The following is a 22259-nucleotide window of genomic DNA, read 5'->3' as shown; positions in this document are numbered from 1 at the left end:
ATGTGTTGCCCTCTCTTAATAAGGCGCTATTTCTTGTAATATTTCTTGTAATATTTCATGATTATATTTCTTGTATTAAATTTCTTGTAATATTTCTTGTATATTTCTTGCAGTGTTCTAATTTTGTGGAGCTTTTCTCCCCAGGCCTCTGCTGAAAATGGCCCATTGGCCCAGTCAGGCTTTCCTGGTAAACAACTGTAAAATAAATGTAAATAAAAAATATCACCAGTTCCTCCTCAGGATATTTCACATTGTCTGTAAAACATTGTTATCATACTATTTGCATTGTGTGTCACTTAGAAAAAGATAAAAGAGAAACTACTGGTCTTAAACTTTGTTGATGAGCTGAGTCACAATAATTCCCAAAAGTCATGAACAGATAGTCCAAGGAAACTAGCTTTTTTTTGTCACAGACAAGCGATCCTCAGTAACAAAAAACATAAATATTTTACAATGTTAAACATAACATGCTTTATACACTTAGAAGTAGGTGTGGAAAATATATGCATTGTTTAAATTTTAAACCAGCCTATTCAAGGCAGACAATATAAACGGATGTAAAAAGTGCAATTTAGAAGAGCAAGTACCCAACCCCACACACTACTACTGATTAAATCAAACTAAATCTGAGTTAAGGAAAACACTACCCATCTATTTGCAACCCACATTCCCAAATCAGGTATTAAGAAAAGCATAACACACAAAAATACTGACTTTAAACTAAAATCACTTTCAACTAACTAATGCAATAAAGCTTTCATCAGGTCTGTGACAAGAACTACAATCATATACATATTTCAGGTGATTGAAACTGTTACACCTAGCATCAGAGAAGGGGATATTATTGCTTATACTGAGTATAAGGAAACAAGGTGGATTGTTCTTTTAAGAGCAGATCGAGGCAGTGGCCTTAATGAAAGGGCTTCTATTAAGCCAGTTTTGAAGAAAAGAAGACTTCGTAAATTAAGTCTTTGATGGTTTTTATTCTTAGTTTTTTCTGTTGAGTTTACAGTTTGTGAACGTATTTTGGTTTAAAGTGATTTTTAGAATGTAGATTGTAAGGATGCATTGTGTAACGTCCTTATTTTTAATTTTGTTCTTTATTACTCTGTATCTCTTTACTGTGACTTTAAGCGTTGATTATTTAATTGATTTATTAGATGAGATGGTTTTGTATAAAAGGTAGGTTAGGTCTACTGTTAGTAAAGGTCTGATGAAGCTCCAATGCGAAAGCACTTGCCTGTTTTTGTGCTGGAATAAATAGTGGATTTTTATTTCTTTGACTGGCTGAGTATTTGTCCTCATCGAGTTGCAGCTGTGTTTTACCTCTGATGGTGTATATATTTTTTTCTTTTTATGTACGTTTATTCATTTTACACCACAGTGGTTTTACCCAGTGAATGCTAGCAATTTTCATTTTTATTTCTAACTATAAATATTATCCAACTAGAACACTATAAATGTAAATATGTATCAGTGTAATAATATTTAATATGCATTAGTGTGTACAAAAACTAATTTATAGCTCAGAAAATTTTAGAAAAAATTTCAGAAAAAATATTTTATTTACAGCTCAGAAAAAATGTCAGTTCTTTGCAAAGAAAATGTTATGACAGTTTTCATGTTCACAGCGCTAAAAACATGTTTATTCGATGACAACTATTAGAAAAGAAAACAAAACTAGTGGATGAAATAAAGTAGTCATGGATAATGTGTGCATGAGTGTGCACCAGTATGCTAAATGGGGGGAATGGCATGAAAAAGTGTGTTTTGAATTTACCATTTAAATCTCTGGTATGATGCAAGAGCGTACTAAATGTAATCCAAGCAGAATTGAGGTTAAAGTAACTAAACATATATATTTATATATATCTATATATATATATATATATATATATATATATATATATATATATATATATATATATATATATATATATATATATATATATATAGATATATTTACACACACAAACACCACACATTTTTAGTACATAAAAATATTTCCTCAAAAATTCCCTAAAAACCTTTACAGATTGTGCAGCAGTTTGTTTACATAAATTCAACACACTCTTAATAGAGCAATAGTAGTTGAGTCCTGGTTTTCTGAATCCATTTAATTTCACCTGCCAGCACAATTCTTTTTTCCAAAACACCATTGACGTCCCCTGCAAGTTCATCCATCTCCACACAGTCCAGAATGATGCATTTAAAACCAGAATGCCTAGGGTGCTCTACTAAGTGTTTGGACAAAGGTGTTCTTCTGGCATTTAATTCTGTCAGAAAGACCTAAAGAAAGAGCATCTCTATGACAAGGATTAAAGGCTCAACTATGTTCCAGATGACTAAGATTTGACTAATGGTGGGGACACTGGAGAAGCTGGCCAGGAGTAGAGAACAAGGTGGAGTCCATTGTCTGGGAGGAATAGCTAAGGGGTAACTGTAATGGATGCAGACGCCATATTCAGAGGTTCATAGGTATATACTAGTCTAATGGCCAACAGGGCCTTTACAAGGCTAGTTGCACAACCTGACCCAGTTACTTTACCTTGTAACATGCACATCTAAGTTTTTGGGGGTAGGTTAGAGAGCTGCTAAAAAGTTGTGGGAGGGTATGTTAGCTAGGAAATGTTTACTGTTGGTCTCTGTCTGTGGGAGACATGGGGGCTAGCCCTCGGGTGAATTTGCAATTCCCCATCAAGTGTTAGGGAATGTTTACTATCGACCTCTGTCTCTAAGAGACATGGGGACCAGCCCAGGGATGAATTTATGCTTTCCTGTCCAATGGTCAGGGTTACATTTGAATAGGGATGGACTCTTTCATATGGATGGGGAGCCTACTCTGGAGCATGGGATACAATGGGATTGCAATGATACTCTGGAGCATGGGAACCTTTTGAGACATCTGTCTCACCAACATGTTCTTTTTATTTCAAGAGCAAAGTTTAAATCTCTGTTATCTGTTTGTGGTGCAGTTTTGCAGATGTGCAAAAGCTCCATCAGGGCTAGATCTAATGATTCTTAAATGCTAAGCACAAACTGCCTCTCAGCATCCTGTAGGAGGCTTGAATATAGAGACAGGGCTAAGGCGATCTGTACATAATGTGTTAATACCCTGGATTCTCTTGATGAGGAACCTCTGTGGGTGTTCCTGCTATTGAATATGCCTAGCCAGGTTCTACTCAATGATGGGTCTAATAAGTGACGAGTAGCATAGGTGTTAGCCTGCTAAGAGGCCAATGTGGAACAGAGACGATTGCAATGCGTGACAAACAGTCAAAACGTGGAACACCCTATTGTCGCACTGCGCGAAAAGCATATTGACCATGTCCATGGCCCTTCAACCAAAATATATGTGAATGTGAATGCCACCTTTAAAATACTGTCCTCTATTGTGTGCTGACAGCCCTCTGTACTTTCCAGAATTCCATGCAAATAAAAGTCATGCACACTTTGTCTATGTGCCATACTTCTCTTGACCCATTTCTCTGAGAGACATTTGAGAGGTATGTATGTAGGATGAAAACCTGAAGTACAAAATAACTGACATACAAACCACAGGGTTTATTTGAAATGAAGCTAAGATATCAATCATACCATCCTGAAGCTGTAAAACAAACTTTCCATACCTAAACCCCTTTCAAATGTAATCACAAACTAGGCACAGAGGAAATACAAGCCACTTGATTGTGAGAATTAAGATTAAACATGGAGGGGTGACTATAGATGAAGCAGAATGCCAAGATAAAGCAGGAGCAAAAAGGGGTGAGAAGTTCCTCACCATTTACATGGTCACCATGTATTAAATCTTTGTGAGATACAAGCGGTGTAATGGAAATGCTGCTGTAGGCTTCTCAGCATTTTGTCAGCTCTCATTTTATTGTATTTGTGGTGCACCCCTCTCTCCTGTACCTCTTAAATTACAGAGCTTAGAAACTGGAACAATCATTTCACAGCAGCCTGTTAGAAAAAAATAATTTGTACTTAGTGACGATCACCAGTAAGACTTATTAAATGCATTTCCCAGTCCCAGCACCCACATATTTTATACTCACCCTTGAGGATTGGGAGGTACATTTTAATGCCCACATCTTTTACATTCCTTGACCCTAGCCCTATGTGTGGCTTCGTAATTTGAAACCCTACAGATAGATGTGAAAGAAGAACCTGATTACACAGATTCTGCTCAGATATTTGAAGAGGGTGAGTATTCACTGATTAAATGCCAAGATACAATTGCATCCCTCTTGTTAATCAGAGAGAACTTGGAACACCCACAGATCACTCTTTATGACCAAAATAACTATGCAGGAAGAAGGAACATGTTCAAAGAAGAAGCCAATCTTTAAAGTGGGCTTTGACACTGACTCTTCTCACATAGTTTAACAAGTGACCTGGGCACTGTATGAGCATCTGAATCAAGAAGGCAGGTTTTTGCTGGCCAGGGCAGGAGAAAACAACCAAAACACGGCAAATGCACCATGGAGTGAGTGTAAAACCCGACTTTATTAAACTCAACAAGTTTACTAGTTAAACACTGTCTGTATAATTACACAGACAAAAGTGCTTAACCAATAAACTTGTTTTACCTTTAGTTTAATAAATTATACAGATGAAAGCGCTTAAGCAGAGCAATGGCTGCACAATACAGAACAGTGGAACAGTGGGCTTAATCGACCACAAATGTGGAGGGTTCCACACAATCTGGAGCACTTGGCGGCCCAGCCAAGTAGAGTGTTACTATAACCTCCTTGGACCTGGATGCCATATCTGTATTTGTGAGTTGGGTGACATAGAATTATTTTCTTAATATCTTTGCTACAAGTTGGTCAAAGGACAGATTACTATTTACTTATGTTCCCAAATCTCCAACTACCAGATCAGCTTATGTATTATCAGTAGAGTAATTTGCTTTGCTTGGGTGGACGTTTTCCCAAAAGATACTATAATGCCTTTCTTTGCACTAAGTTTTAATCTGTGGCTTTGGCACCAATCTTTTGTCTGCATTAGATGCTCTTGCAGGATGCTGGTGTCATGAGGAGAATTTACAAAAGTCTTCAGTTTGCAGTGGTCTGCGGACTTGGTGAGCCAGAGGTCCTTGATATTAGCCTTGACCCCCGAGAAGTTGATCCCAAACAGGAGTGGGCCCAGTATGGTGCCTAATGGTAGCCTGCTGCTGACCTGCATTTTAGTAGAGGTGGTCTCACCAATCCTGACTTCTTGGATCCTATCTTTGAGCCAGCTGGCAATTCAGTGAGTAATATATGAATTTATATTTAATTTGGTGAGTTTTTTTCACAGTACCTGAGTGGGGTATTGTACTGAATGCCTAGGCCAGATCTAGGTAGGCAGTATGCACCATTTTCTCTTCATCCATGACCTTGGTAAACTTCTTAAAGAAGTCTTCCAGGTTAAGTAGACATGACCCTCCCTTGACAAACCCAAACTTGGATGGATCCAGTGTCTCCAGTTTGCCAATGTATTTGTTGATCATTTCCATAATTTGTTCCATGGTTTTGTATATTAGACTTGTCAGACTAATGGGTCTCTACTTTTTGGGGTCAGTTGGCATTCCACCTCAGTGAAGGCAGATAACTGTTGCCATCCTGCATTTGCTTGGTGTGTAGCCTGTTTTGAGGCTGTAGTTGAAAAGTAACTTAAGAGGTCTCCATATATTATGTTTCAGGCTGTTTAAGATGCAACCTAGAATATTGTCAGGCCTCACTGAGTTTTTGGCCTTAGTGAGTGGCACCACCACCTTCTCCCTGCTGATAGTTGGAGAGGTTATGCTAGTAGGGATTCCACAGAGGGTGGTGGGGGAGAACAGTGGCTGATGTTTGAGCAGAATTTGTTGTCCAGGAGATTTGCTGTGTCACTGTGTTCAGTGAAGGTGGTACCATTTACTTCCAGTTCTGCACACTGTTGTCTGTTACCTTTGAAATTTCAGACATAGCTGTAAAAGGCCTTATGTTTGTATTTAGTCTGAGAGCCTATCTGGACCTTGTAACTGGCCTTGTTGTATTTAATTAGTCCTCTTAATTTCCTGTTTAGTTTAATTAGTGAACACTTGAGAGTTGCTTGTTGCTTTGATTTTAGCCATGACTTTCTTCCTTTTGTTATATAACTTGTTAAGATTAGGAGTCCAACAGTGTGGTTTGTTTTCAGGGTGTGTTCTGGGCTTACTTTTGGTAGGTACAGCAGTCTCTATGCAGCCATTTATGTGTTTGTACTGTGTTTCTGTGTATAATTCTGTATAGGCTGTTGTGAACGTGGGGTAGCAGGCACTGAATTTTGGCACCCTGTCTCTTAATAGGATGTAGTTTACTTTAGAATAGCTCCTAATTCTTAACAGGTTTTCTAGGTTGATTTTTATTTTGAAGGAGATGTCTCTGTGATCCAGCTTCACTAGTGAGGATATGACATGGGGTGGGGGGAGGACAGCATTCTCCCTTAGTGGTGAGGACTAGGTGCAGTATGTTTGAACCTCTGGTTGGAGTCCACACTCACTTATCAAGGGCATTTGTGTCAAAGTCCAGGAAACATTTGGCTTGATATTTTGAGGGAGTATATGTTTCCCAATCTATAAAGGGATAATTAAAGTCTCCCACGAATAGAGTAGTGAGATGGAGAATGGGTCTAGATAAGAGATGTGGGATTCTTGTGAAAGATGGTGACTTATAGCTTGCTAAAGTATGTTAACATACTGTCTATGGTGATTTGCATGTGAATGAAATCCAAGCTAGCATCCTGTTTAACCAAACTTGAGGTATACATATTGCTAATGTAGATGGAGACACCTCCACCTTTAGTCCCTGTCTGCTGTCTGTGCAGCTGATGGTCTAAGTGTATGGAAGGCACTGTAGTCTTGCACCGCCAAATAACTTTTTGCAGCTTCAAACCATATCTCGGTAATGTAGCTTCAAACCATATCTCGGTAATGGGACAAATGTCCATATTCTTCAGAGTGAGGAGAGCTTTTAGGTTGTGGAGTTTAAGGCTCCTAGTATTAAGGAATAACACCTTTAGGTTCATTTTGGTTTCATTTGCTATGTCAGTAGATTTGTCACTTTGGCATTGCCTAAAAAAGGCTCTAAGAGAAGTGTATAAAGTTTTAGCCAAAATCCAGTAACCCAGGAGGGGCAGGTGCAGGCCATCTTTAGCAAAGCAATGGCGTCTACTGATCATGTCCTCCCAGGCTGGCAGATATTGAATCCCCATGGGCTGACACCAGAAATTACTCCAGTTGTTAGTCATTTATTTTTTCATACTGTGGCATTATCCATGGTGAAGATAGAATGCCACACAATGCATATTCAGAGAGATCCATAACATCTCTTCATGTAGTCCAGAAAGCCAAGTCTCAGATCATTTAGCCACACATGGACTATGATAGAGTCATACTGGTACCTCTGGGTCAAAGACTTGAGTTTGTGTGTAACTTGGCAGATCCTGGATCCAGATAAGCAAATGATTGCAATCTTCTCCTTGTCCAGTCTGATGAATGGGACATCTGTGTGTCACAGTAGAGTCCATACGACAGTCCTTGGTAAATTATTTGCTATCATTAGGGCTTTGTTATCTGGAGTCCATCGGATGTACTGGGGCATTTGTCTTCAAAGGAGGCAGGATTATTAACAGTATGCTTCTCACAAAAGCAAGAAAAATGCCTCTTATGTACACTCATTCCAAATCAACCTTTCAGGATGCAGTTGACATGCACAGGGGAACTTGCAGAGCCATAAAGATGAAAAATTGCCTGTTTCTTAAAGATGGCAAAATAATCACTCCTACTTTGCCTTCATCTCTTTAAGGAACAAATGAGCATGAGGGCTGTTTTCTTAGATGAATGAATGGATCAGTTGAGCAGGACAGAGGGAGGTTTAATGTCGACTGGTGATCCAGAAATTATATCACCTAGAAAAAGGGTACTATGATTACAGACCAGAGAAAAAAGTATTGAAGGCTTGTGGGTCTGCTCAAACTTGGGTTTGCTGCAGATACAGCTGTTATACCTTGTTACAGTGTCATTGTAGCATAAAAGCTTTTGAGAACTAAAAACGACACTGTCTTTTCCTGGTGGCTAAGTTTACTTTATAATTGACCAGTCCTCCTGATTGTTTTGGAATAGTTGCATAACTGAGGACCTGTACTCAGTACTTCATACTTCATGTGCTTGGCTATTATAGAACGGAGAGTTAATTTATTCTGCACAGCAATTTATGTCTTTACTTTGTTATAGCAGGACAGCAGGCAGATGAATAAAAAGGCTGCATGAGTTGCTGATCGATAAGGATGTGACAAAGCATTTCAAGTCTTGCAGAGCACACCTGTTCAACACATTACAGTATGGCTTTGATGCTGCTACGGCTTCTTGTCTACACCTGTTCAACACATTACAGTATGGCTTTGATGCCACTACTGCTTCTTGTCTACACCTGTTCAACACATTACAGTATGGCTTTGATGCCACTACTGCTTCTTGTCTACACCTGTTCAACACATTACAGTATGGCTTTGATGCTACTACTGCTTCTTGTCTACACCTGTTCAACACATTACAGTATGGCTTTGATGCTACTACTACTTCTTGTTTACACCTGTTCAACACATTACAGTATGGCTTTGATGCTGCTACTGCTTCTAGTCTAAACCTGTTCAACACATTACAGTATGGCTTTGATGCTACTACTGCTTCTTGTTTACACCTGTTCAACACATTACAGTATGGCTTTGATGCTGCTACTGCTTCTTGTTTACACCTGTTCAACACATTACAGTATGGCTTTGATGCTACTACGGCTTCTTGTTTACACCTGTTCAACACATTACAGTATGGCTTTGATGCTACTACGGCTTCTTGTTTACACCTGTTCAACACATTACAGTATGGCTTTGATGCTACTACTGCTTCTTGTTTACAACTGTTCAACACATTACAGTATGGCTTTGATGCTACTACTGCTTCTTGTTTACACCTTTTCAACACATTACAGTATGGCTTTGATGCTACTATAGCTTCTTGTTTACACCTGTTCAACACATTACAGCATGGCTTTGATGCTGCTGCTGCGTCTTGTTTACAGCTGCTCAACACATTACAGTATGGCTTTGATGCTGCTACTGCTTCTTGTTTACACCTGTTCAACACATTACAGTATGGCTTTGATGCTACTACTGCTTCTTGTCTACACCTGTTCAACACATTACAGTATGGCTTTGATGCTACTACTGCTTCTTGTCTACACCTGTTCAACACATTACAGTATGGCTTTGATGCTGCTACTGTTTCTTGTCTACACCTGTTCAACACATTACAGTATGGCTTTGATGCTACTACTGCTTCTTGTCTACACCTGTTCAACACATTACAGTTTGGCTTTGATGTTACTACTGCTTCTTGTTTACACCTGTTCAACACATTACAGTATGGCTTTGATGCCACTACTGCTTTTTGTTTACACCTGTTCAACACATTACAGTATGGCTTTGAGCCTGCTACGGCTTCTTGTTTACACCTGTTCAACACATTACAGTATGGCTTTGATGCTACTACGGCTTCTTGTTTACACCTGTTCAACACATTACAGTATGGCTTTGATGCTACTACTGCTTCTTGTTTACACCTGTTCAACACATTACAGTATGGCTTTGATGCTGCTACTGCTTCTTGTCTACACCTGTTCAACACATTACAGTATGGCTTTGATGCTACTACGGCTTCTTGTCTACACCTGTTCAACACATTACAGTATGGCTTTGATGCTACTACTGCTTCTTGTCTACACCTGTTCAACACATTACAGTATGGCTTTGATGCTGCTACTGCTTCTTGTTTACACCTGTTCAACACATTACAGTATGGCTTTGATGCTACTACTACTTCTTGTTTACACCCGTTCAACACATTACAGTATGGCTTTAATGCTACTACGGCTTCATGTTTACACCTGTTCAACACATTACAGTATGGCTTTGATGCTACTACTACTTCTTGTTTACACCCGTTCAACACATTACAGTATAGCTTTGATGCTACTACTACTTCTTGTTTACACCCGTTCAACACATTACAGTATGGCTTTAATGCTACTACGGCTTCATGTTTACACCTGTTCAGCACATTACAGTATGGCTTTAATGCTACTACGGCTTCTTGCTTACACCCGTTCAACACATTACAGTATGGCTTTAATGCTACTACGGCTTCTTGCTTACACCCGTTCAACACATTAAAGTATGGCTTTGATGCCACTACTGCTTCTTGTTTACACCTGTTCAACACATTACAGTATGGCTTTGATGCTTTTATGGCTTCTTGTTTACACCTGTTCAACACATTACAGTATGGCTTTGATGCTGCTACTATTTCTTGTCTACACCTGTTCAACACATTACAGTATGGCTTTGATGCTACTACTGCTTCTTTTTTACACCTGCTCAACACATTACAGTATGGCTTTGATGCCACTACTGCTTCTTGTTTACACCTGTTCAACACATTACAGTATGGCTTTGATGCTACTATGGCTTCTTGTTTACACCTGTTCAACACATTACAGTATGGCTTTGATGCTACTACTGCTTCTTGTTTACACCTGTTCAACACATTACAGTATGGCTTTGATGCAACTACTGTTTCTTGTTTACACCTGTTCAACACATTACAGTATGGCTTTTATGCCACTACTGCTTCTTGTTTACACCTGTTCAACACATTACAGTATGGCTTTGATGCCACTACTGCTTCTTGTTTACACCTGTTCAACACATTACAGTATGGCTTTGATGCCACTACTGCTTCTTGTTTACACCTGTTCAACACATTACAGTGTGGCTTTGATGCTGCTACTGCTTCTTGTTTACACTTGTTCAACACATTACCGTATGGCTTTGATGCTACTACGGCTTCTTGTCTACATGTGTTCAACACATTACCGTATGGCTTTGATGCTACTACGGCTTCTTGTCTACACCTGTTCAACACATTACAGTTTGGCTTTGATGCTGCTACTGCTTCTTGTTTACACCTGCTCAACACATTACAGTATGGCTTTGATGCCGCTACTGCTTCTTGTTTACACCTGCTCAACACATTACAGTATGGCTTTGATGCCGCTACTGCTTCTTGTTTACACCTGCTCAACACATTACAGTATGGCTTTGATGCTGCTACTGCTTCTTGTCTACACCTGTTCAACACATTAATGTATGGCTTTGATGTTGCTACGGCTTCTTGTCTACACCTGTTCAACACATTACCGTATGGCTTTGATGTTGCTACGGCTTCTTGTCTACACCTGTTCAACACATTACAGTATGGCTTTGATGTTACTACGGCTTCTTGTCTACACGTGTTCAACACATTACAGTATGGCTTTGATGCTGCTACTGCTTCTTGTCTACACCTGTTCAACACATTACAGTATGGCTTTGATGCTGCTACTGCTTCTTGTCTACACCTGCTCAACACATTACAGTATGGCTTTGATGCCACTACTGCTTCTTGTTTACACCTGCTCAACACATTACAGTATGGCTTTGATGCCGCTACTGCTTCTTGTCTACACCTGTTCAACACATTACAGTATGGCTTTGATGCTACTACTGCTTCTTGTTTACACCTGTTCAACACATTACAGTATGGCTTTGATGCTACTACTGCTTCTTGTTTACACCCGTTCAACACATTACAGTATGGCTTTGATGCTACTACTGCTTCTTGTCTACACCCGTTCAACACATTACAGTATGGCTTTGATGCTACTACTGCTTCTTGTCTACACCCGTTCAACACATTACAGTATGGCTTTGATGCTACTACTGCTTCTTGTCTACACCCGTTCAACACATTACAGTATGGCTTTGATGCTACTACGGCTTCTTGTCTACACCTGTTCAACACATTACAGTATGGCTTTGATGCTACTACGGCTTCTTGTCTACACCTGTTCAACACATTGCAGTATGGCTTTGATGCTACTACTGCTTCTTTTCTACACCCGTTCAACACATTGCAGTATGGCTTTGATGCTACTACTGCTTCTTGTTTACACCCGTTCAACATATTACAGTATGGCTTTGATGCTACTACTGCTTCTTGTTTACACCTGGTCAACACATTACAGTATGGCTTTGATGCTGCTACTGCTTCTTGTTTACACCTGTTCAACACATTACAGTATGGCTTTGATGCTGCTACTGCTTCTTGTTTACACCCGTTCAACACATTACAGTATGGCTTTGATGCTGCTACTGTTTCTTGTTTACACCTGTTCAACACATTACAGTATGGCTTTGATGCTACTACTGCTTCTTGTTTACACCTGTTCAACACATTACAGTATGGCTTTGATGCTGCTACTGCTTCTTGTTTACACCCGTTCAGCACATTACAGTATGGCTTTGGTGCTGCTACTGTTTCTTGTTTACACCTGTTCAACACATTACAGAATGGCTTTGATGCTACTACTGCTTCTTGTCTACATCTGTTCCACAAATTACAGTATGGCTTTGATGCTACTACGGCTTCTTGTCTACACGTGTTCAACACATTACAGTATGGCTTTGATGCTACTACTACTTCTTGTCTACACCTGTTCAACACATTACAGTATGGCTTTGATGCCGCTACTGCTTCTTGTTTACACCTGTTCAAAACATTACAGTATGGCTTTGATGCCGCAACTGCTTCTTGTTTACACCTGGTCAACACATTACAGTATGGCTTTGATGCTGCTACTGCTTCCTGTTTACACCTGTTCAACACATTACAGTTTGGCTTTGATGCCACTACTGCTTCTTGTTTACACCTGCTCAACACATTGCAGTATGGCTTTGATGCCACTACTGCTTCTTGTTTACACCTGTTCAACACATTACCATATGGCTTTGATGCTACTACTGCTTCTTGTTTACACCTGTTCAACTCATTACAGTATGGCTTTTGTGCTGGTACTGCTTCTTGTTTATTACCTTTCATTAGGGCTTTGTGCAGCTCACCCATAGTGACTTTGCATGTTATGTTATACAGCCAATATGACAAGTAATTCAGGCTGGCAAGGTGGATTGGTTTAGACAGAGGAGCAATTTACTCAATTTCTTATCAGCAGAGTGATCTCTTTATGTTAGTAGTACTCAAAATAGCATTGTGAAGGAAACTTAAAGAAGACATGACCAGCAGCCATTATACGTGCTTACAAATGTGTATATTAATGTACATGTACATATGGCAGATGACAGTAAGCAGACAGTTTCAAAGGGGTCTTGTATGTTATTTTTGCAAGTCAGAGTTATTGAGCTATGCTATGTAGTCCATCCCTTGGTAAATAAGCTGACCCTAATGTGCTGTAACATCAATGTCACAACCCAGGGCATGCCATGCTAGAATTATACTGAAATCTGTGCCGATTAGGTAACTAAAATGGAACAATTAATGGCATTATTAAATTTAATGCAAAGCACTGGCAGCTCAGTCATGTAACCCTAAGCCGTACCATGCTAAGCTTAAAGTAGATCCAGTGCCCTTCAGCAAAAGCATGCCATTCCAGTTCAAAAATAAATCTGTGCTTTCATCTGTGCGTCATCTTGTGGTACATTAAATTAAATGTAAAGCTCTGTACATTCAGCTGCATTGCATAACCATTTTGTGTTTATAATCTACAGTGAATCCAGTGCTGTTACTTCACACAGCTCACAACATCTTTGTCACTGTTGACCTCAATCTGATGTGCTAAATCAGCCATGCAAAGTGGGATGTCCTCTGGCATTGGTAATTGCACAGTATAGCATCCTGTAGTAACACTGAACTGATTGTAAAGTGCTGTTAAATCAGCATTGCATTCTAAGCATTCCAGTGTTAATATGTTACTTTTCAATCACGCAATACAGATAGTCTTGTGGCTATAAGCTATTTCTAAAACACCACAAAATTAGCTGTACAACCCAAAGCATGTTATACCAGTATTAAAGTGAAACTAGTGCTGTTAACAAATGTGCAATATACAGCATCTTGTGGTACTTAAAAAAATGAGTACAAATTACAACAAAGTCATCCATACAGCCCAGGGCATCCCATGCCCATATCAAAGAGAATGCAACATTTTTCACCTGTGCAAAACATGGCATACTTTGGCAATGTTAAACTCAGTTTATTACAGCATTAATGCAACATAGGAGTTCCTCTAGCAGTATTTGAATTCACTAGTCTTCAGCAATACAAATGACAGTTAATCATAGCAGTAATACACTGAATTCAGTGGTCTGTGAAATCAGACATATAAAGTAGGTAGTTTTCAGTTATGCAACACAGAACATCTCATGCTAGTATTAAACTTAATGTGATGCACTTCAAAATGAGCTGCACAAACTAGACTATCTTACAACAGTATTTTACTTAAAGTGATGGTATTTAACAAGTATGCAGTATACTGTAGGACTAGTACAATAAATCTAGTGTGATAGTCAGCCACACAAAACAGGGCATCCCTTGATAGTACAAAACTGAATTCATGTATAAAAAGCAAGGCATGCTGTAAGAGTTTTAAAGTGAATCAAGTTCTGGACCCACAAACCAGGATGCATTACTAACTATATTTTTAATTTCGATTCGTGCACCAAGCACACATCATTAATCACTGGTGCTACAGTATGGTCCCAGTATGGTCCCATTGCAGGCAAACATTTATCACTGACAATTTGTTTTTTTTAATGCTATTATATTTTGTCTTAGAACATGATACTCTTATTTCAATGCACCATGAGCATTGCATGTGCATGCATCATGCTGTCAAACTGATTTCAAAATATGTTTTAAAAATTTCTGATGAAAACTACAAGAGCAGATGAATTTTGAATTACATTAATTTGATCAGAATCCAGTTTATTAATCAAGTTTCCATGATATTATTCACTGAAACCTTTCCCATTGTACTGTATGTGGCACTGTTTGTGTGTGAATGCAAGTCACTATATTGTGGATTTTCTTATTTCCTCTTTGTTATGTGACTATAAAGTTACTATTTATAAGGATAGTTGGGACACAAAATACAACATACAAGGGTGCAGGAAGACTCATACCCTGAAAAGCACTGTGTTTGATAAGTGCATAGGACTTTAGAGCAATTTTTCACGTAATCAGTTGTCACTGAATTGCTTTTTAATCATTTGGATTTTAATGATGAGCTAGAAGATGGTGCTGCCAAGTACTAAAGGTTTTGTACATAGATTAGTGTCTACTGTTGTAGTCTTTCTCCATAGTTCACTCTGGCCAGTGTTCTTTGAAATGAAATAAATGGATTTATAAATCACTTTTCTTAATGTGATGAGTGTGGAGCCATGTTTGCAATTGGGTACTCTTGTGAAATTCTGAATGGAGTTTGACAGAATATTTTTTCTTGACCTATGAATGACTACCTCTTTGGATTTCCTATACATTGTCTGTGGAGTCAGAGTAAAATACAAAGTTTGGTGCTGAAGGGGGTTATGTACAAGAAATAACTTGATAGTAGATGTCTGGATTTTATTATACCATGTTGTGGATTTGTGATCAGGGCAGATATTGAACTCTCCAGGAAAAAAATTGTGCAGTTGCCTCAGAAAACTAATGGCTACACATGTGAATGCTCTGAAATCACTGAGTTTAACAATTTATCTGTATCTTTAAAAGTAAATCTCTCTAACTCTTGCCTTTTAATGAATATCCCTTACAACCTACCAAGTCATAGTAATCATCAGAATTACTGAATCTTAACCACTCTTCTGTAAAATTCTCAAAAGTGGAGATTCCTCTAATAACCTTTGTACCCATCTTTCATTTCTTTTATATCCTTATCATTTACAGCAAATTCCTAATAATGTTATCTGGTGAAAGTGATTGTATTCCAAGTCTCATTTTCCATGAACATTCACCTCTATCTAATGTTGCGTAATAGTTGACTGTAGTAACCCTGGGAGGCACTGTGCAGGTGTGGGAGCATCTAATACATTATGGCTTACTGTGAAAAAGCAGTACTTAACAAGCTTTTTATTATATGCAGCAATTAAGCTGCCTCTCCCATCAGCCCATATCCAACATTAGCTCTTAAGTAAAAGATAATCTATAAAATCCTCCACTCCCAGCTGCATTATGAATAAAATGAAAAAGAAAAGCTTGCCAGTCTGCGAGAAGATGTGGTTCAGGTAGGATTTGCAACTTCAGTTCCATGGAGTACAACAAATATAGCCTATAATCTTACCACACTTATAACGATGTGTCACTATTTATTTTGCCTGTAAATACTTAATGTGCTAAATTCTACTGTCTTTTTTTGCTAGTACTGTCTGTTAAATTTACATTTTTTACTCTAAGTCTTGCAGCTTTTTTTCCTGTGGCCTCCACTGAAAAGGGGCTTTTGCTCGGTCAAACTTTCCCAGTAAACAAGTGCAAATGGATAAACTAGTAAATTGTGTATTCAATGGTCTTTGAGTGCCAATAATAATTTTTAGAAAGGTCAGAGAAGGTACATCTCCCCACATTAGATTAGCAAATTCTCAGTAAACTAAAAGTGGCACAACACCAGTTTCCAAAAAGACCTTGATACAAACTTATTTTGCCAAGAGTATTTTTGCATGGCAGGCTAAATTGTTTTATTCCAGTAGTCCCATGCCCCCAGACCTCCTTTGGTAAAAAAAAAAAAAAAAAAGTGTCACATTTAACAGCAACATAAATAAAACTGATTTGCCAAATCATTTTGCACATTTTTCCAACAACTGACTTCAGTAAGCTGACATTGAGCAACTTATTCTTAAATTTCTGACCTCCTGTCTCAGTGTAAATGCACACAGAGTATAGGGCCATTTCTTTGCAATTCTCCTCTTACCTAAACTCTTGCAGCCTCTTCAACAAGCAACACAAGGCTTCAGGTAAGGATATTGCGCTGTAATCGTTAGACTCTCTCATCTTGCAGACCATGATAACGGTAAGCTAGTTGGGGAGCGTACTCTTAGGTCTGTCAGAAGGCCTTGACTCTATCCAGTACATCAACCATTTATCAGAAGTATGGGACTGTGATCTGCTGTCTGACTGCTCTTTCTCTGTTAAAATAAATGACATATCCTACCCAGAACAATTTGTCTTTGGTATTTACCAAGGTGCTTTTGTTGGGTTACTGTGCTCACCTGCACTATACTCATAAATGGCTTCAGAATGATTGTTTCTAGTATTCTTTTTATTTTCTGTAACAATGGCATTGTTATGTTATAGATCAGTGATGTTTTATCCAACATTTAACAAAAGTCCCCCCCCCCTAGGTTTATGAAACTTTAAAAAAGGTCATACTCTTTCTCCAGTGCCAGTCAGTTTGGCTATATTTGGATCTGTTTTATACAGTAAACCATTACCAATATGTAGGTATATGGTTTAAGTTTAACCAAACCTTCTACATACAGTTTGATAAAGTATCTCAAACTAAAGGGGTTACTGGGTACCTGCCAGAAAATCCCACCTATTCAACCCTGGAGCTAAATTAACAGTTGCTAAAGTAGTTTTGTTACATTACCATGAATATGACTCAATGTCGACAACTTCACAATACTTTTTTTGCATTACGCTTAAAGAAACATTTTGGATGCCATTTACCAGAGGACGCTCACAGCATCCTACTCCATGATCTACATTATTCTGTTCTTGAAATATTGACCCTCCCAGTCTCACTTTTAAGAACCATGCCATTCACTTACAGCATGCTCATTTTCTCAAATTATGTGATCCTCTATACTGTTTAGATTGTTTCACAAAGGCTTTTTCATTCTTAATACTAGAGGATGGGAATTCTTTGCACAGTCTTATTAGAAATATATCTCCTTACAGATAGCTTAAAACCTGCCTGACTAAATATTATTTAAAAGCAACTGCATATAACTGTGTGAAATATTAATTGATCTTTATTTATTAGTTAAGAACTACAGTTACTCTTAAGTCTAGGCTGTGGCTAAGCACGTCCAGTGGGTCACTGGCTTGAAACTCATTAGCTGATATATATGTTTTAAGTATTTCATAGATACAGTCATCTTATGTTGATTTGCGTTAACTGAAAAAATGCCACTTGTAGCCTACTTAAGCAAGTAAGCAGAGGTTTATCACAATTTTTGTATGTTGATTTCTGACTCACACACATAACATACAGAACTGCAGTTAAAAGTTTAATAGATAATTCTGTAGTTGAGAATGTGAGCCTCCACATTCACTATTGTCATCAGAAAGTTATTGTTACTGACAGTGTGATGATTTACTGCTAAATAAGTTGCTAGTTTTAACAGTTGTACACTACATGTAACTCATTTATCACTTTCATTTCAGGAACCTCTTTACCCACAGTGTGGATTTTTCCTCCTTCAAGTGAAGAACTGTCTACTGGAATAGGGTCAGTTTGTTGCCTGGTTAAGGGATTTTATCCAGGAACTGTGGAAGTGCATTGGAGTGTGGATGGTGATGCAGTATCTGAAAGTGTGTCAACCACACCTCCGGTGCTGGAGAAGGACAATACCTATAGTGTAAACAGCTGCTTGTCAGTCACGGCACCTAAATGGAAACATCACAGCTTTTTCTCTTGTATAGTCAGGCATGAATCAAGCAGTACCGTAATTCAAAAATCTGTTAATTCAAAACATGCATAAAATGAAAATATTTTTCTGAGGCACTGCTATTAATAACTAATACAAATAACTTATTGGCTGCATGATTTGCTAAATTAATCAGAACAATGTTTTATTCAAAGTATAAATATTAACAAGAAAGTAGAAATAATAGCAAGTGCTATAAAGGTTAAAGTGTTGAACATCTTTTATTTTGGCAGAGATACTAGACAGTGTGCTAACTGATTGTAACTGGCTGATCCATCAGCAACTCAAAAAAGAATTTATGCAAGTGTTTGAAACTGCTTATCAGTTACTTTATACTAATCCATAAATCCAATATAGCCAATGAATAAATGGCATCCTTGGTCAGTCTCATAGTAGTTAAACATGTGGAGCTCTATAAAATCAAGCTATAGGAGGAGAGAAGTTAAAGATATTTGACTAACTTGTATATTTTTCAGATTTCTTAGTAACAGTTTCCTGTTAATGTTTTATTAAATGGTAACTTTTCATGTGACTTAGACGTTTACTTCATAGGCCTTTATGAAAAACCTAGTACCATTAGTCCTTACTATAAGAAAATGGACAGGCCTGTTATCTGTATCATGTTACCCAGCTGAGAGTCGTCGAAAGAAAGTTGGTCAGAAGAAAAATGACACGGTTCATCCCCTTATGCTTCACTGAAATAAATTCTATGGACACACTGGACACAAGAATGAGAGACATCACCTTTACTGTTGTCCAAGCTATGGCTTTCATTAGGATTCTGTACATTATGTCCAGTGATATATGGTTCTACAAGTCAGAGCAATGCCTACTCAGTCAATGTATGCTTGTTTCTCCACACCAAACTCTTGGCTACCCATTATTTTTGTCACCTTTTGCATTCAGAGTACAAGGCAAGGGCATTATAAACTTTCAGTGGTCTTCTCACAGTAGATAGGCTGAGCTCTTCTCACAGTAGATAGGCTGAGCTCTTACTCTCCACTAATGCCAGTGATAGTATTGTGGGTACTTTTACTACATAAACAAGTTGAATCCCTTAGAAATTATGTTTTGCATTATTAACATCTTCCACGTCTTCTGGTTTGCTTTCTTTTCGGTCTGTCATTTAATGAAATTACACAGTACGTCATATTGCCAAATACAGCTCACATTCAGCAAAGAAAACTTACGAAGTGCAGATAAAAGACAGCGAATATATATATATTTTTTTTTGAAAAATAAATTTTTGCATGCAAATAAAATCAGGATAAACAAAAGTTCACTTTACTAAGTGGTTCAGCAGTCAAACATGGAAAACATCATGTTCAACTTTTGGGGTTTAACAACTAACTTCTGTCAATTTCAGCTTATGAATACACATGACTTTAACGGTCTCAATTAGATACTAATCTTGTCAGGTACGTTTGATAGTTCATCAGTCTGTAACATATTAAAAAATTAGAGCAAACAAATTTAGATTTTAGGCCTCTAAATAGCAACAACAATTCAACAAAAATATTTCCTATTTCAAGTAGAATTACTAATACAAACATTAGCAGGGAAATTTGAAGATTTACATTGAACATGCTATAGTGCATGGTCTGTCATAAAATGTCAACAATTATATTTGTTAATTCATTCAACTCACATTATCTAAAAGCAGTAACATGCATCTTTTTTATATTAAATCACTTCAGTTACCTTTTCTATTCTTATTTATTCACAATGGAAGCCACCTGGCCACAGTTATTTCATGATTTTTTTCTTTCATTGTGATGTACCAAATTTGTAACTGTAACAGCATCACTCACAATTTGAGTCTGTCTACACTTTCATTTGTTTGTATAGCCTTAACTGACAGCATCTGCAAGTACATAATTACTCATAATAGTCTAGTATTTTTTAGATTTTTATTGGACATTAACACAGGAATTATATGTTTGCAACACAGGAATTATATGCTTGCATAGTGCCAGCATAAACACTTTTTACCCATTTTATACATGGGGTCAGGGTGTCACATCAACAGTGACCATTACTTAAATCCAATATTTACAATACCAGGTGTCTGGCCCTGTCATAGCCATTATTCCATACCACACACTCTTGCACACTCACACATACAGCCAATTTAGAGTGTCCAATCCACCTGCTGTATGTCTTTGGAATGTGGGTGGAAAGTGGAGCACATGGAGGACAGGCCAACTCCATACAGAAGGCACCTCAGTTGAGAATCTATTATTAAATGATACAAACCCTCTTTAAAAATTTCCAGTCTAAAGCATGACTAAAATATAAACATTCATAATTCAAGACAAATACTTCACATCTCTATCATAGGTTCATAGGTAGGTACTAGGCTATTTGCTCGAGGGCATTTATAAGCCTAGCCAGAGTGTGTTGGCTTTCATTGCCCCATTGATTAATTAACTGATCCTCTGTCAAGCAGAGCCAATGAAGTGATCCCAGGGGTATATTTTCTGTTACCCATCCACTCGTCAAGGCTTCTCTTGAAGAGTGTTAGTGAGGGGCTCTGCCTGATGTAATTTGGAATTTTGTTCCAAAGCATGGGGAGATTCTGTGACAGGAATCTATCCCTCCAGCATGTTCTATTTATTGTTGCAATGAGGTTTAGCTCACTAGAGCACGTGGCTCACATTGACTTGGATTTCTTTAGGTGGAGCATGTCCATCAATTCTAAGTTGGACATGGCTTTGTAAGTCAGGCAGAGATTACCTCTGAGTAAGCGATATGCCACTGAGTACAGCCAGAGTTTTTTCAGTTGGGCTGCATAGGACATATGTTTGAGACCAGTAATCCTCTTGAAGAGGTACTTTTGTGGCCTTTCCAGCTGTTGAAACTGTCTTGTGAGGTACATCCCAAATGGGGAATTGTACTCTATGATGGGTCTAATGAGTGACGAGTAGAGAGGCACTATAACCTCTATTTCTAGATGCGAACCCTTTAGTAATTAGGTGGGCCACATAGAAGGATTTCCTAACTACTTTGGCAATATGATTGTCAAAGGAAAGATTACTATCTACCTGGGTCCCCAGATCTCTTATTACCTCTTCTGTATTAAGGGGGCTGCCACTTATGTGGTAATTCGTGGGTGTTTTGTTTTTCCCAAAATGGATGACTATGCATTTTTTGGCATTTAGCTTGAGGCCATGACTTTGACACCAGGTGTCCATCTCAGTAAGGCCTTTTTGGAGGATGTCCATGTCAGCTGGAGAGTCAATTATGGCTCCCAGTTTGCACTCATCGGCAAACTTGGTTAGCCATAGTCCTCCTGTGTTTGCCTGTACTTCTGAGAAGTATATGCCAAACAGTAGGGGTCCCAAGACCAAACCTTGTGGAACACCACTTGTGACTGGTTTAGAGTTGGACCTGGAGCCCGCTATTCTTACCGTGTGAGTTCTGTCTGTAAGCCAGTTGGCAACCCATCTCGTGACATAGGGGTTTATGTTCAAGCTGGTGAGTTTTTCTGTAATACCTGAGTGGGGAATGGTGTCAAAAGCCTTGGTGAGGTCAAGGTAGGCTGTGTGAACCACCTTTCCCTCGTTTATGGCCTTGGTGACTGTCTCGAAGAAGTCAACCAGGTTTAGTAGGCATGATATGCCCTTAACAAAGCTGAACTGGGTTGGGTCAAGTGTTTGGAG

General features: G+C 38.4%; 1 protein-coding gene across 3 annotated transcripts in view; it reads left to right on the top strand.

Moving 5' to 3' along the window:
• LOC122790885 (immunoglobulin lambda-1 light chain-like) overlaps window positions 1-22259 on the top strand; it is a 1657182-nt gene that overhangs the window by 525318 nt on the left and 1109605 nt on the right. For 2 of the 3 annotated variants that reach the window (XM_044058554.1, XM_044058555.1), the window contains exon 3: window positions 18335-19129. The exons of the other annotated variant lie outside the window; for it this stretch is intronic. In XM_044058554.1, coding sequence (XP_043914489.1) covers window positions 18335-18651 — 317 coding nt within the window. In that variant the 3' untranslated portion in view covers window positions 18652-19129. Of the gene's footprint in view, window positions 1-18334; window positions 19130-22259 lie in introns of those variants that run through there. 3 annotated transcript variants of the gene reach the window in all.

Source organism: Protopterus annectens, chromosome 16.part0, assembly GCF_019279795.1.
Source record: "Protopterus annectens isolate FY-2018-M chromosome 16.part0, PAN1.0, whole genome shotgun sequence".
Lineage (NCBI taxonomy): Eukaryota > Metazoa > Chordata > Ceratodontiformes > Protopteridae > Protopterus > Protopterus annectens.
Note: the sequence above shows the minus strand (reverse complement) of the source record. Positions and strands in the feature narration are given on the sequence as shown.